The 14,362-nt window shown below is 33.7% G+C and overlaps 1 protein-coding gene across 1 annotated transcript; it reads left to right on the top strand.

Annotated features, from left to right (window-relative positions):
* The first annotated feature begins 1,686 nt into the window (after positions 1-1,686).
* Positions 1,687-13,538, top strand: LOC108464266 (zinc finger CCCH domain-containing protein ZFN-like). Its single transcript, XM_017764462.2, has 7 exons — positions 1,687-2,374; positions 4,465-4,622; positions 5,205-5,267; positions 6,239-6,358; positions 6,907-7,197; positions 9,258-9,587; positions 12,303-13,538. Exons 1-7 carry the CDS (start codon positions 2,275-2,277, stop codon positions 12,582-12,584), a joined length of 1,344 nt encoding a protein of 447 aa, XP_017619951.1. The 5' UTR covers positions 1,687-2,274; the 3' UTR covers positions 12,585-13,538.
* The last annotated feature ends 824 nt before the right edge of the window (positions 13,539-14,362 follow it).

Raw genomic sequence — 14,362 nt, forward strand, 5'->3', positions numbered from 1 at the left:
AGTAATATAATAAATAATTGGTAAAATATATCATTAGTTACTAAATTATAGGTAAATTTTTGTTTTAGTCACTTAACTAAAATAAGTTACAATTTGATCACTGAATTATTTAAAAGTTTTCATTTAAGTTATTAAACTAGTCAAAAGTTTTTATTTAAGTTACTTGGTTGTTATGTTTTTTCTTATTTTTTAAAGTTCCACCAGTAAGCTCCAAATGACAATTTCACAATTGGTACGATGGATCAATACCTATCGATGAGTAAAAGAACATACCATAGATCCAAGTCAACTTGACGATCAGTGTTGGGGATCAGAGAAAAAAATTATTTCAATTTTGGTTTGCAAATTCATTTAAAGTGGTTTCATGAAAACACTAAATTGTAGAAGAGAAAGGAAAATATAATTTTTGATTGATGTAGACAGTGCGAACAAAAAAAGCCATATAGTATCAATTTTAATAGCCTAGTGACTTAAATAAAAACTTTTGAATAGTTCAGTGACCAAATTGTAACTTACCCATAATTTAGTGACTAACAGTGTAGTTTACCCTAAATGTTTATACTTGGGCTTTATTGAGGGGGAGGACTTCTTCAAGAGAAGTCTTCAAAATGTCATCTGTTGAGTAATCTGCTAAAACGTCAACTGTGTTAGGTATTGTTCCTATATCGAAGTTTTGTCTCCTTCCTCTACCAAGAGCCTTGATGGGTTCATAGAGGAGAAGCATCTCGGCTGGTGGAAATTCGACTTGTAAGGCTTAAGGGAGAGATATCGGTATAGTGTGTTATATTAATTATGTAGTCACTTGTGTGTGGGCAGACTCAAACTACCAATCTAAGGCATTTATGCCACATACTTGTAAGTATTATACCACGCTACCTAGTAGACTACACTTTGGAGACTTTTTTCTAAAAAGTTGACCTTCCTCAACAATAAAAGACGCCTTCTATGAATCTAACTTCTTAAAAATAGACTTCAAATTTGGGCTTAAAATAGGCTTTAAAATGGATATCTAAAATTGGGCCTCAGCTTGAGCATTTAAAAACTTAAAACTGGACTCCCATTTGGGTCCCAAAACAGCAAATATGAAATGAAAAATGGAGTAATGAGCAGATTTGTGCTTAATCAGAATAAACTGCTCTGCAAAATGGGTAAAAAATTAGAACTCAAATGGGCCCAACAAATGAACGTTTAGTGGGCTTTTGAGGGCCTCTTTAAATTGGGCAGGGAAAATGAATTTTAAAATGGACAAATATCAGATCAAACTTGGACCCAAAAACAAAATAACTTCCAATCATTTTCCACCAAAAATAAATTGGTTTAATTCCCACAAGTTTTAAGATATCAGTTTTGGCCCCAAAATCTAGAATGAAAATTAAATGTTGCTCTTTAAAATCTAGGAGTTAAAAGCATGAAAGATTGTAAAAGTCAAATCTGGGCTATCTTAACCAAAATTAAGGTCCTTTCTATACGTAGTTATAAAAAAAAGTCAAACTTACCAAATTGTTGTACTAAGGTCATTTCACAATAAGATCTATGTCACTTATCTCTAGGACCACTATGAAGAATTATTCTATTTTCAACAATATTTCAAATTCTTTGATCACAATTTCTAAAATATAAAAAAAAAAAAATTGGACATGTGTGTCTCGTGGTGTTGTGATTATATTTTCATATCTGAAATTGTAATAAAAGAAAAAAAGCAGGGAAAGTAAAACCGGTTTCCCTCCAGGCTCCAAGAGGTGGTAAAATTATGTAAACCACCAATAGGATTAGGTAACGACCAGAGTCAATTACAAATTTAACAGCCCATGACGTGGCTCTATAAAGTAATATACTGCGTATTTGCGCGTGTGCTAAAACTGAACAAAGGAAAGCAAATCAAATGAAAGTGGGTGGGTTTTGGATGGTTCATTTATTTTTCCCTTTTTATTTTTGTTTCTTTTTTTTTTTTTTGTTTTGTGTGGAGAAGAGAAAACAACGCTCTTTCGCTTCTATCAAAAATACATACAAATTAAATAAATTTGGAAAAAATATTAATTGTTTTTAAGAAAACAAAGAGAGACTTTCCGTGAAGAAGAGCTCTCTTTTTTAGTATTTCTATAATTTTGTTTCTGTTGGCAAAGGAGGAAGGAGAGGGAAGAGGTTTTTTTTTCTTTTTTTTTTTTTGTGGTTAGGTGACAGCGCGGTTTTGGAACGTGGAATGAGAATTGGTGCGTGGAGGTGGTTCTAACGTGACAACGTTGAGTGATGGTGATGGAGGAAGATGACTGTTGAATGGAATTCTCATTCGATGCTGGAATTCCTATGTCACGAACAGCAACGGCGGCCGTGCCTGTCACTGAAGGATCCTCGCTTTCACCTTCGTTGAATCAAGGTCTCTCTCTCTCTCTCTCTTTCTCTCTCTCTCTATATATATTTGTTCATTGATTTACTCCGTTTCTTTATTATTTATTATGATGATGATCATTATTCTACGTTTTTTCCTTTGCGAAACGCAAGTGAAATACAGTTCATGTGTTTTGTTGGTTATTTTCTTGTTGGGAATTGTCCTTTTGCCCATTTTTATGGAGAATTCTGGTTTGATCATTGTTTAAAATCAGTTCTATTTTTCGTTAAGTTTTTAATTAAGAAATTATGTAAATTTTGATTTCTAATAATTAATTTAATTGCGTTTCAATCATTAACAGCAATGCAATTATGCAGTGATTTAGAATAAATTGTGCAAGCTTTGTTTTGGCTGCCGGGAAGAATTAGAGATTCCACGTTCTTAATTTTTTAAGTCAAATTCAAGGTTCTAGGAATTAAAATAAGATTTATAATTTTTTGTTATGATTTTTTCTCCTTTACCAATATGGTTTTTTTTTGCTTTTTTTTTCATTTATTGCTTTATTACTTGTAGAAAAATATTAAGTTCTATATATATTTGGATAGGATTAAGGTGTATGTTGTTACTGCTTTTACCGATTATCTTTTCAATTTAGGTGAATTTGATCAAAATTTGATTAAAGAAAAGGCTATTCAAGCAATCTTTTCTTTGAATAAGAGGATGCACGCTTACATGGTTGCCAGACAATAGTTCACTTCATGTTTTCTATTTTCCTTTTTCTGGTTTCTTTGAAATTCCTTTCAACTTTCAAGAGTAAATAGGAGTTCTTTCTTTATCATTGTTCATTATAAGAAAAAAGTTAAGGTTGAGGATCAAGTAGAGTTAGGTTTCTCCTCTTTTACATGTATGCTATTTATAAGAAACTATAGTCCTCATGTAGAAGAGGGAGACATAACTTAAAGTGTCACGATTCTGCAATGAGTTCATTGGCTTGTGATAGATATAGGGGTGTAATCGTGCTAAGGTGAGCTCGAGAAGTAAAAAGCTTGAGCTTGACTTAACATCATGATTTGAAATGTTCGAAATTGAACTCGAGTTTGAAATGAGATTCTGTTTAATACTAATTGATAATAATAAAAATATATATTAAAATAGAAAAGCTCAATCAGGCTTGTAACTATTCAAGTTAGGCATTAGCATTTTTGAACTTGGTTCATTTAATAGCTTAGCATTATAGCGATCGTGTTTAATTAAAAGTCTTTTTGAGTCGAATCAAATAGTTACTGCTGTTTTGTTTACACCTATATAGACATATAAGAGAAGAAAATACAAACTCCTTATTTTATTGTAGAAAATATATATTGTTTGATCCTTTTTTGAATGATAAGTATTGTTTTTTCAAGTGTGAAAATTGAAAAAAAAAATTCTGTATAAAACTTTTGAGATTTTCATTTAGGATTTTTAATTAAATATCTTTCGCTACTAAATTTATTTAAGAAACAATGTTTGAACATAAAATTAAATATACATTTTAAAGGAGATATGTAAAGGTATAGAAGGAATATATAATAAAAGATAGAAATAGAATTTTTTAAAAGTTGTTTTATTTCTTTTTATTTAACAGAACATCGCTACATTTGTTTGTTCTTCTAACTTTCTGCAATTTAATAGTTGATCTTTATGATTCCTTAGCATGCTGATTTTTCAAAAGTGAAAATTTCTCTTTGGATCTTGAAAATGAGTGGAAAAAATATGTAAAGTTTGTCAAGGCCTTAGAAAAAAATAGAAATCGAAATCTTTCCTCCAATAATTTTAGCCACTGATGATGCTTGCAAAAGCCAATGGTTTGATTGAGATTTCTTGCTGCTGCTTGCCAAATGTTTGTTAGGGAGATCTTCTTCCCTTTCCAGTTATTTCAATTAAATTCCCAATCATTTGAATCACTGTTAGACCATCCAGTAAGTCTTTTTTAAATTTGAGGGATGAAAATATGATATTTAAAGCTAATAGAAATTGATATTCAATGTTGAATTTTACCAAAAAATTGTTTATGAATTGAAAATTTTCAATACCTTTTGTAGTTCTTTGACACTGCTTTTTCATGTTTTTTCTGAACCTACTATTTGATGTTATTTCAGATGCCATGTGGCAAATGAACTTGAGATCCAGTGAAACGATGGAATCTAGTCCCTATCCTGAGCGTCCTGGAGAACCTGATTGTTCTTATTATATCAGGACAGGCCTTTGTAGATTTGGGGCGACATGTCATTTTAATCATCCTCCTAACCGGAAACTGGTATAAATCCATGGCTTGTTTAGACTATTCTTATGAATTCAGAGTCAATGCCTTTTATTTTTGTACAAAGAGGCCTTAATTTGGAATAGGGGATGGAGTTGCAGATGTTGAAATTTGAACCTTAGACCTATTACTTGCATAGCCTCTTAGGGGTATCTGTATATCTAACTGAACTAAGTCTTGGGTTCTGAGTTAATGTTTTTTGAGTGAGGTATTTTGGTACAATACCAAAGAGCTTAATTTTAGAATTTAGAGGCCTGTTGTCGTTGTCATCATCATTATCATCATCATCATTCACATCGGTAGTTGAAGTTGTAGACATGTGAAACTTTAACACATGGATCTTTACAACTAAATCACTCTAAAACAGAAGTTTTTGTAGGAAATTAATATAGTATTAGATACTCAAGAGATTAGCATGGTTTTGTACATGCGTTCACACTAAACTTGCTGCTACAAGAAAAAAAAAAGGTGGTATACTTGACTTGCTACAGTGATTTCATTTAACTTTGTACTATTCATTTGACTTTTCAAATATCAATTGTCATTTGAAATGTTTATTTAGATTATATCAAATTCCAGGCTATCGCTGCTGCAAGAATGAAAGGTGAGTTTCCAGAAAGAGTAGGACAACCTGAATGTCAGGCATGTACTTATTCCTCGGTTCCCTTGTAATAATGTTGCTGCTTTTACTTGTGTGCCTATATGCAATATATAATTAATGTGGAGTATACGACTTTTATGTATCTAAAAGAGGAAATTCATTTTATTAGTTGTATATTGATGATTTAATCAAAATCACCGGTAAAAAATGTTGATACTAAAGTGAATGCAATTATTCTAGCTTGATGCATGTTTTTCACTGCAATTCAAATGTTGTCATTGGTGGATCCTTATGGATTTGACTGTTGGATCCATTAGTTTTGCAGTTCAAAATTTGTTCACATCTATATGGATGATGTACTAGAATTAAATGAGCGTTCCTGCTACTTTTCATTTTGTTCATAATGAAACGAGGATTACTTCAGGTTTAGAGAGAATTCCTGCTGGATTTTGAACAGAGAGAGATTCATTTGATTTGAGGTCAAAGGAAATTTTATTGAAAATAATAGTGTAACCAACACAGGTTTTTGATGATGATAAAGGTTTCTATTATTTTGTATGTGGTCTTTTCCTTCCTTGTCTCTGCTTTTGCCTCAAAAGGTTCTTGTTGTCAAAAGCAATTCATAGACAGAAGAATACTGACTCGATCCTTATATAAGAAAATAAGCAAATAAAGAAACTAAGAAAATAGAAATATGCTAATAAACTGGAACGAGAAAAGGTACTTCTCTTCTAGTGTTTTTACTTAGCTGTCAAACTTAAGCCTGAATTGTCAGCTTGACTAGATGATTGACTTCTCCTGGTATTTGCTGTCTTCTTTTGCACTCTTCTATTCTAGAAAGACAAGATATCACTGGTTCCTGCTTTTATTGCATTGGATGCTAAACTGTGATCTCAACAGAAGCTACGCTTTTGGTTTTATTGCATCATGCCCTATTATGGGATTTTATGGTTCTCATTTTCTTATATGTTTGGACCTAACAACTGACTTTTTTCTCTTAACTGCTCTGCAGTACTACCTGAAAACAGGAACTTGCAAATTTGGAGCTACATGCAAGTTTCATCATCCTAGAGACAAAGCTGGGATAGCTGGCAGAGTTTCCTTAAATATTTTGGGCTATCCTCTTCGCCCGGTTCGGATTTTATTTTTCCCTTTTACTCCTTAAAGTACAATTTATTATGATACAAAATTAAGTCAATATCCATGTCCTTCCAGTTTCAGCTTTGTTTGTCACCTTTTCACTTTAAAACAAAAAATTATAATATTTATTTAGCAAAACCGGAAATTAATGTCATCTAGATAACTTGTCCAACTTTATAGTCATATCATGAATTGGTTTATCATTTGAATCCAATATGAAAAACACATATATAAAGACAAGGATGATAAAGTAAAATTTTTATCACTTGCTATGACTCAAACAGAACCTTCCCTCTTTTCACTTTTGAGTTATGAATTTGGTTTTCACCTTAAATATAGACTCATGAACAAAAAGTACTGCTGGATTTTTTGACCATTTTTAGCCTAAAAGTTCTGTTTGATTGTTGTATGAGTTTGGACCTTGTTAATGCATGCTGTATTTCTTCAATGATTGGTTTCTAACATGTAGTTTTTTGTGTGGTTATTGGTGTTTCATAGTCTTACTGTAACTTTTTTTCCCTTTTCTTTTCCTAAATATAGAATGAGACTGAGTGTGCTTATTATCTAAGAACTGGACAATGCAAGTTCGGGAGCACTTGTAAATTTCACCATCCTCAACCAACTAATATGATGGTTTCATTGCGTGGCTCTCCTATTTATCAAACTGTCCCTTCTCCGGCCACTCCTGGTCAGCAGTCACATCCAGGAGGAATTACAAATTGGTCAAGAGCATCTTTCATTCCCAGCCCTCGTTGGCAAGGTCCTTCAAGTTATGCATCCTTGATTTTACCACAAGGGATGGTATCAGTTCCAGGCTGGAATGCTTATAGTGTAAGCTTTCCCCTTAGCTTATTACTAATGCTTTGTTCATTAGGCATGCTCATTTAGTGTTTAAATGTGTTTGGATAACACTAGAGGTGACAAGTGAGGCAACTTACGAGGATTGTAATTGTCAGCATGCTAATAATTTCTGTTTGGAAAATAATAATTTTTGTTTCATGACTTGAGAGGTTCTTCAAAGAAGCATTATAAACCTTCTTCTCTAAAGATTTGTTTATGGTTGATCACCTTTCATCCTTTGCTGGGCCTAAATAAAAGGCATTTAGAGGCTATAATGGTTCAATCTCAACCAATGACCCTATTTTTTTCCCTCTACTCTCCCTTTAAAGAAGAACCTTGTTCTTAGCTTGGTTAGGGTTGCTTAATGCTAATATTTTATGAGCTCTATGTGATTGAGCTAATATCTAGAGGCCATGGAAACAATAGATTTGTGATTCTTGTCATTAGCATGAAATTAGTAGTATTTTGGTAGCATTAAGGGAGCCTAGAATTAAATCTGACGGAAGTTGGATAAAGCCTTGGAGATCACAAGTAGGCAGTAGGGGTGCTTCACCAGGGCTTGTGGAGTTGTATTGTTTTTATAGTTTGAGGCACTTGAGGCTGGCTGGTGATGTGCTTGGACAAGTATGATTCGCTGCAGATCTGGTTTGGTTGATATTGTGAAGGAAACCACTCTGGCCTAAAAGTTAACATGGCCATGTATTTCTTATCATGCTTATTAGTAGGTTTTATGGTTTAGAATCAAATATGCAAGTCGTACTGTGGGTAATAAACTATTGGTAGGTGAGTTGGATCGGAATTTAACTCTTAATCTGTATAATTTCATATGCTATTCTATCGCCTTGTGAATACATTATCAATTGTATACCATAAACCAGAACCTGTCGTCTGATGTATTTTCATTGAAGAACAAGTACTTAATGGTTTTGGTAAAAGTAATCATGAACTGCAGAAGTTTCTTTGAAACTGTATCTCTAATTGTTGAACTACTTGACAGGTTAGAAGCGAGCGTGAAATTAAATTTTGTAACTTCAGTCTAGCTTATATCATGTTAATGACAAGAATCACAAAAACCACTGGTAAAAACACCCCCCGCTGCCTACTTATGATCTCCAAGGCTTTATCCAGCTTCCGTCAGATTTAATTCTAGGCTCCCTTAATGCTAGCCTGGGTGAAGTGAAGCGCAATATGTAAATGCATGAGTCTTTTGTATGTCTCTCTCTCTATATAGGTATATAAAGCTTATGTCAGATGATAAATTCTGCAGTGCTGTCTAGTTTATCTACAAACATGCAATTGTTTTTATTAGTCAATATGCATGATTTCTTTATGGTCCATGTCTATAGTTGAATACTAAAATATTTAGAAGTATAGAGTTTGATACTATCCCTTTCTTACTAGTAAAGGTATATCTAATGGAAAAAGTGAAAAGTAGAAGGAATCAAATAGAACTTCAAACAGATGGGCTTTTTTATACATATCACCTTACAGAAAAGTGTGCATGGGCGCACCAAGCTTGCGCATGGTTAAATGGCCTCGCCTGGAAGGGTCTAAGATGCTTTTTTTGTCTACTGCTAAGGTGCAGGCGTGCCTAGGTTCACACCTTGACAACACTGGTTCTTTCTCCTTGTGAAATGCATCCTCGATTGTATTCTATAAACTAGAACCTCTCCACGGATATATCTTCTTTAAAGAAAGAATGTTTATTAGTAATATTAGAGTTGTGGCTATCTCTAAAGCATATTTTTTACCCTCTAGTGGTTTGGTGCAAATCCTTGATTGCATCTATAACTTTGTAACTCTATTGAAATGCCTGAGAGCATACATATATTCTTGTTTTTTTTATCTGTTTATATTTAATTAAACTGAATTTGATTCTGTAGGTTGATTTTCACTTTTACTAGCAAGAATCTATGCAGCGTGTAACTTTTGATCTTTGAGAAGTACTACCATAATTATCCAGAAAAGAAAAAAAAAGAGAGAGAGAGAGAGAGAGAGAGAGAGAGAGAGAGAGACAGGTGCTACCATTCTAAATCTTTTTATTTCTCCAGGGTCAACTGGCATCAGTCTCTTCTTCAGAGAACCTGCAGCAGACAAATGTAAATCACCAGATTCATGGAACCTCTCGCCAGAATGAATCAGCAACTGCAGGATCCCAAGCATCCTTTTCTGAGTTACGCTCCGGTTCCGTCCCTGTAGGTGTTTATGCATTGCAGAGAGAGAATGTATTCCCGGAGAGACCTGGCGAGCCTGAGTGCCAATTTTACATGAAGACTGGTGATTGTAAATTTGGTGCAGTTTGTAAGTTCCATCACCCAAGAGAGAGAGTTCTTCCTGCCCCTGATTGTGTGTTGAGTCCTATAGGCCTTCCTTTACGCCCGGTGAGTTATGTATTCAGTGGTATTCTTTCAGTTTATTCCTGAATATTGATCTGTTCAAATTATTACAGCTGTTTATAAAGCGCCTAGTATTCATGCTACCTAAAAATGTCATTACCTCACCGATTATCTTACATGACCTTTTCTTTTTAAAACTTGGTCTCCTAATTGTTTTAATTGCACCCCCAAGCTAACGATTCTTTTATGTTAAAAGATGGATATTGCCTTGATAGACCTACTGGCAATTTGTCATTCTGCAACTGCCATGCAAAATTTTAAATTATTTTAGGAGGAATTGGCATAAGATATAAGGTTTTACGGATATAGGACAAAGGATGATCTCCCCGCATTTCTATTGGGTTTAGAAAACAAGAAGTTTAGGGGTTAGGTTTATGGATAAAAATGTTTAAGGCTATTAGGCTGGCAATACTCGAGCTTTTGTTCTGAAAAGGGATGGAAACAAGAATTAGGTCACAGCTATTTTCTACGGGTACTGTACTAATAGCGTATTAGCAGCTGCTTATGCCATAAATTCTAGGATTACTAGGGTGGTTGAATGAGTATTTTATGGTTTAGAGGAGCAGCAAAATTGTTCTATTTCTGAGGAGAGTTATGACAAGTCGACAACACCATGACAATGCCATTGATTCACATAAAATAAATAAAAAGAAATATTTCCCCTGTTAAAGCTATTTTGAATCAAAGTTTTATGATGCAGTAATGAGTCAATGGAGGACAAAGCAGTGGAGGAAGAAATTTCTATTTTTATCTTTAAAGAATCTTTTTGGTATTTAGAAATTCAAGTTTACAGATAGTTGTGTGTTTCACCGTGCTGATTTGGGGCAAGTTTTGGATGCTTTAATGTAAAGATTACTCTCTCTCTTTAGTTTCCTTTCTTCTACCTTTTTTCTGTCTTTCCCCTCTCTATTTCTCTCTGCCACTGTATCCTGCATCAGATTTAATAATTTGAACCATGTGAAAATTTCTCAAGAGGCTTTTCAATAGATCCAACTATTAGCCCTTTCCAGGGAAAGAAAAATGTAGTTCACAACTTTGTGGCAATAATGCCAAGAATATTGGCATTAGCTTAAAGTTGACATAATAGATGATAGAGAACAAAGTTATTTATGTTGATAGAATTATGTAACCAGTTTAGTTAAATTTTCTATGCACAAACTGGGGTTTACTCCAAGAACTTTTAACTGTAAACTTTGTACCAAAAGGAAAAGATGAACAGTAAGTCTTGTCAGCTTGTAAATGAACTTCGTAACTATGACAGAACAGAATGGTCTACTTTGAAGAATTTAGCTTCATTCATTATGATATACTGAATCGTGTTCTTGTTCTTTAGATTCTAATTGTCCCAATCAATTTCAATACTGGGATATTTTATGTTGAAATGTTTTAGTATTTCTTTCTGATGGATAGATCAGTTGAGTTATTGCTATGCTATGTGAGCGTCGAACTAAGGAAAAAAAACAATCCACTGATTTGTCAAAAGTGAGGTATAAGGAAGCATTCTTGCCCTCGGAAGATGGAGAAGAAAAAAAAAAGGAAGGTAAGGAACACTAAAAGGATTTGAAACCAGCTTAATTGTACCGACAATTTTATGTGATACTGTGCCCTGCTTTCTGCCTTCCTCCATTGGTTTCAGTAAATAAAGGGGCAATTGTTCTTGGTCTAGAGAAAACCATGGTGCTCATTGATCGGAAAAAGAAATGAGAAGGGAGATTGAAATGACAAGAAGATTCTAGTTAAGTCACAAGTGGCTGTAGTTGGCTTCTATGCCCCCTTTTAATTAGCTTTTCTTTTCTCTAAAAAAGGAAAAAACACATTCAAAATATTAGAATGTTATAGATTCAACGACTTAAATATATATTACTGCTATAGTTCTTATTCTTTTTATAAAATACAAAATCCAGATTTATTTTTCTGAACTGTTTGATAAGATGAAGTAATGAAACTGAAACCTAGTTTTCTTAAATTGGAATTTTCATTAGTTCTGAAATTTCAATTTTGCGTAGTCCTAAAATATTATGGTATCTATGTATCCATATCCTGCTCTCATACTCTTCATAGCCTACTCTACTAGTCCAAAAGTTTAGATGAAAGGAGTCAACCTTGGATCAAATCTAATTAGTTCTGAAATTTCAATTTTGTATAGTCCTATAATATTATGGTATCCATGTATCCTTATTCAGCTCTCAGACTTTTCATAGCCTTCTCTACTAGTCCAAAAGTTTAGATGAAAGGAGTCAACCTAGGATCAAATCTAAACTAGAACCCATACCAAAGTCCCTACTGAAGTTTGTGTAAGATAGGTTACAAGGTTATCATCCAAATTAACTTCTCATTCTTAATTACTGTGCTTTTGTTTTGGTATGGTTGTTTTGAAGCTTTAATGCTTTACAGATTTTATCTTCAGTCGTAGAATTTACTAATTTGATTTTTCTTATTTTCGTTTTTACTCTAGTCTGAACAAGCTTAGAATATTTTGCTTATCCATTATCCATTTGACATATTCCTTGTGGTTTGAGGTTGGCTTTCTTCTTGTCATTTTGTCTTCCTTGCATTATTACCATTGATGATATCATGCATGTGGTTGATTTGCAAGAAGAGATTCGCTATCATATGAGGGCATGCACTGTTGCCAGTTTAATTCTTTTGTTGCTTGATATTTCTCATATTATTGATATTGCTACTTCTGCATTCTAACAGGGTGAACCTCTATGCATATTCTATTCTCGATATGGAATTTGCAAATTTGGTCCAAGTTGCAAGTTTAACCATCCTATGGGAATTTTCACATACAGTTACTCACCATCATCTCCATCTGATGCCCCAGTTCACTGTTTCTTGGGTTCGTCGTCAGGAACTGCTGGGTTAAACCTGTCATCAGAGGGACTTGTTGAAGCAGTCCCTACAAAGCCCAGGCGACTATCACTGTCCGAAAATAGACAGTTGTCTCCCAGTGATGATGATATTGACGCTGAGGGATAAGAGCGGCATCAAGATATGGGCTGACTACATTTGACAATGGTTTTTGTGTATGAGAAAGAGTAATCTGTAAATTCATTTCCATTGTTGGAGATGTACAAAGTTCATGTCAAGCTGATTCTGTTCTTTAAAAGATGTGCAATTCAGTCAACAGTTGCATCTTCTGAATTTCATATTCCTGCATTGTATAAATCTGAAAATTGTCACATTTGGTAAAACCCAATGTGAACAGTTCATCTGTCCCAAAGCTCATTTTTCTTTCTATTTTTGTGTTATGTTTCTTTCACATTATGTTGTGCGAGTCTCTTTGTCCCTCTCATTTGTTGCAGTTTTAAACCTCTACCTAGTTTTCCGTTGAATCTTCATTGTTAAAGGTTCCTTGTCTTCTCTCTTTTTCTTCCCCCCCTCCCCTCCGTTCTAGGACCTCAAATCTGCTGACATCTTCTAAAAACAGACTTGTTTCTTGAGTTAATAATTACTATATACCCTAATATTTGATATTGTGAGTGATTCTCTAAGTTGTTTACTGACAGTTTTCTCTTCTTGATCTAATGTTAGAAGTTGTCGTGCAGAAGCATAAATGAGTACACATTAGACTCTCCTGCAAAAGAAAAAGAGTGAAAAGGAACTGTTCTGTATGGTTGTCACATCATTTCTTCGAAGCTCCTGGAGACCATACTTCTTGATAAATTGTTCACTGAAGATGAACTTGTAAGTTATTCCAACAGGATATTATATTTTATGGGGTTAGTTTATCTTTACGACTCTTTGCCCTTGCAGGAGGCTTTTGAAGATGATAGTGGATCCTCAAAATATCCACAGATTAAAAGATTCAAGATTTCCATTAAATATCCTTGACAAAATCGTATCAGGTACAATTTCAATCATGGAAAGCTGTGTCACTGTTTCTATTTCTACTTTTTCCCCCCTATTTTAATGAAAAGCATGTTGCATAAATGTTGGGAATTTCACTAGTTTAAGATATAAGAAGATTTCATCTTTGTTTTGGCTTGCCACTTTTGCTTAATGCCAACTTTGGATGTGTCCTCACGATTCCTTAGTTCTATGCATCCTGGCATTCATGATCAACTGATTCGATGTGATTATTTCTGTTGGATCTCTCTGGAAAGTTGGTTCCTTTGCTCTGAACTTTTCCCCTTCTTGTTTCATTGGGAGAAAAAAAAACCTGGAAAAGAAGAAAAGGGGGGGCGGGGCGGGGAGGGAGCGCATTAGATAGAGAATGAACCTTGGGGTTGGGACCTTGCATTTTCATGCATTTCTGTTAACGAACATGATGTTGATTAAGGTTTTTTTTTTTAGCCTATAGTTGCTTCCTACTTTGGTATTGCAATATTTGAAATAGTTGAAGTTAACAATTTTTAAGGATATTACAATATTTTTCGTTAAGTGGATGACATGTAATGTTAATTTTATTTCTTATTATGCGGAATGCTAATGTGGAGTTTTTTATGGGGTCAAATGGTTTATTTTATTTGCCGTGCAAGCAAACGTTTTAAAATTTAAAAAAGAAAATGTATATATATTTTTGTTAAGGGGTTAGAGTAGTGTCTAAATGATGTACTTCTGTTGTAAGTTATTTGAATTTGTTTCGAAAAAGTTTGAATTCAATTTGATAATTATTGAATTAAATTGGGCTTTTGTTCGAGTTGTTGATTGAATCAAACTCGATTTAAAAATTTGTGAGTTTAATCGGACTTTTTATTTTAATATATTTTATATTATGAAATTATATATTTATCCTTATTATATGAAAGGGCTAA

Source organism: Gossypium arboreum, chromosome 13 (genome assembly GCF_025698485.1).
Source record: "Gossypium arboreum isolate Shixiya-1 chromosome 13, ASM2569848v2, whole genome shotgun sequence".
Classification (NCBI taxonomy): domain Eukaryota; kingdom Viridiplantae; phylum Streptophyta; class Magnoliopsida; order Malvales; family Malvaceae; genus Gossypium; species Gossypium arboreum.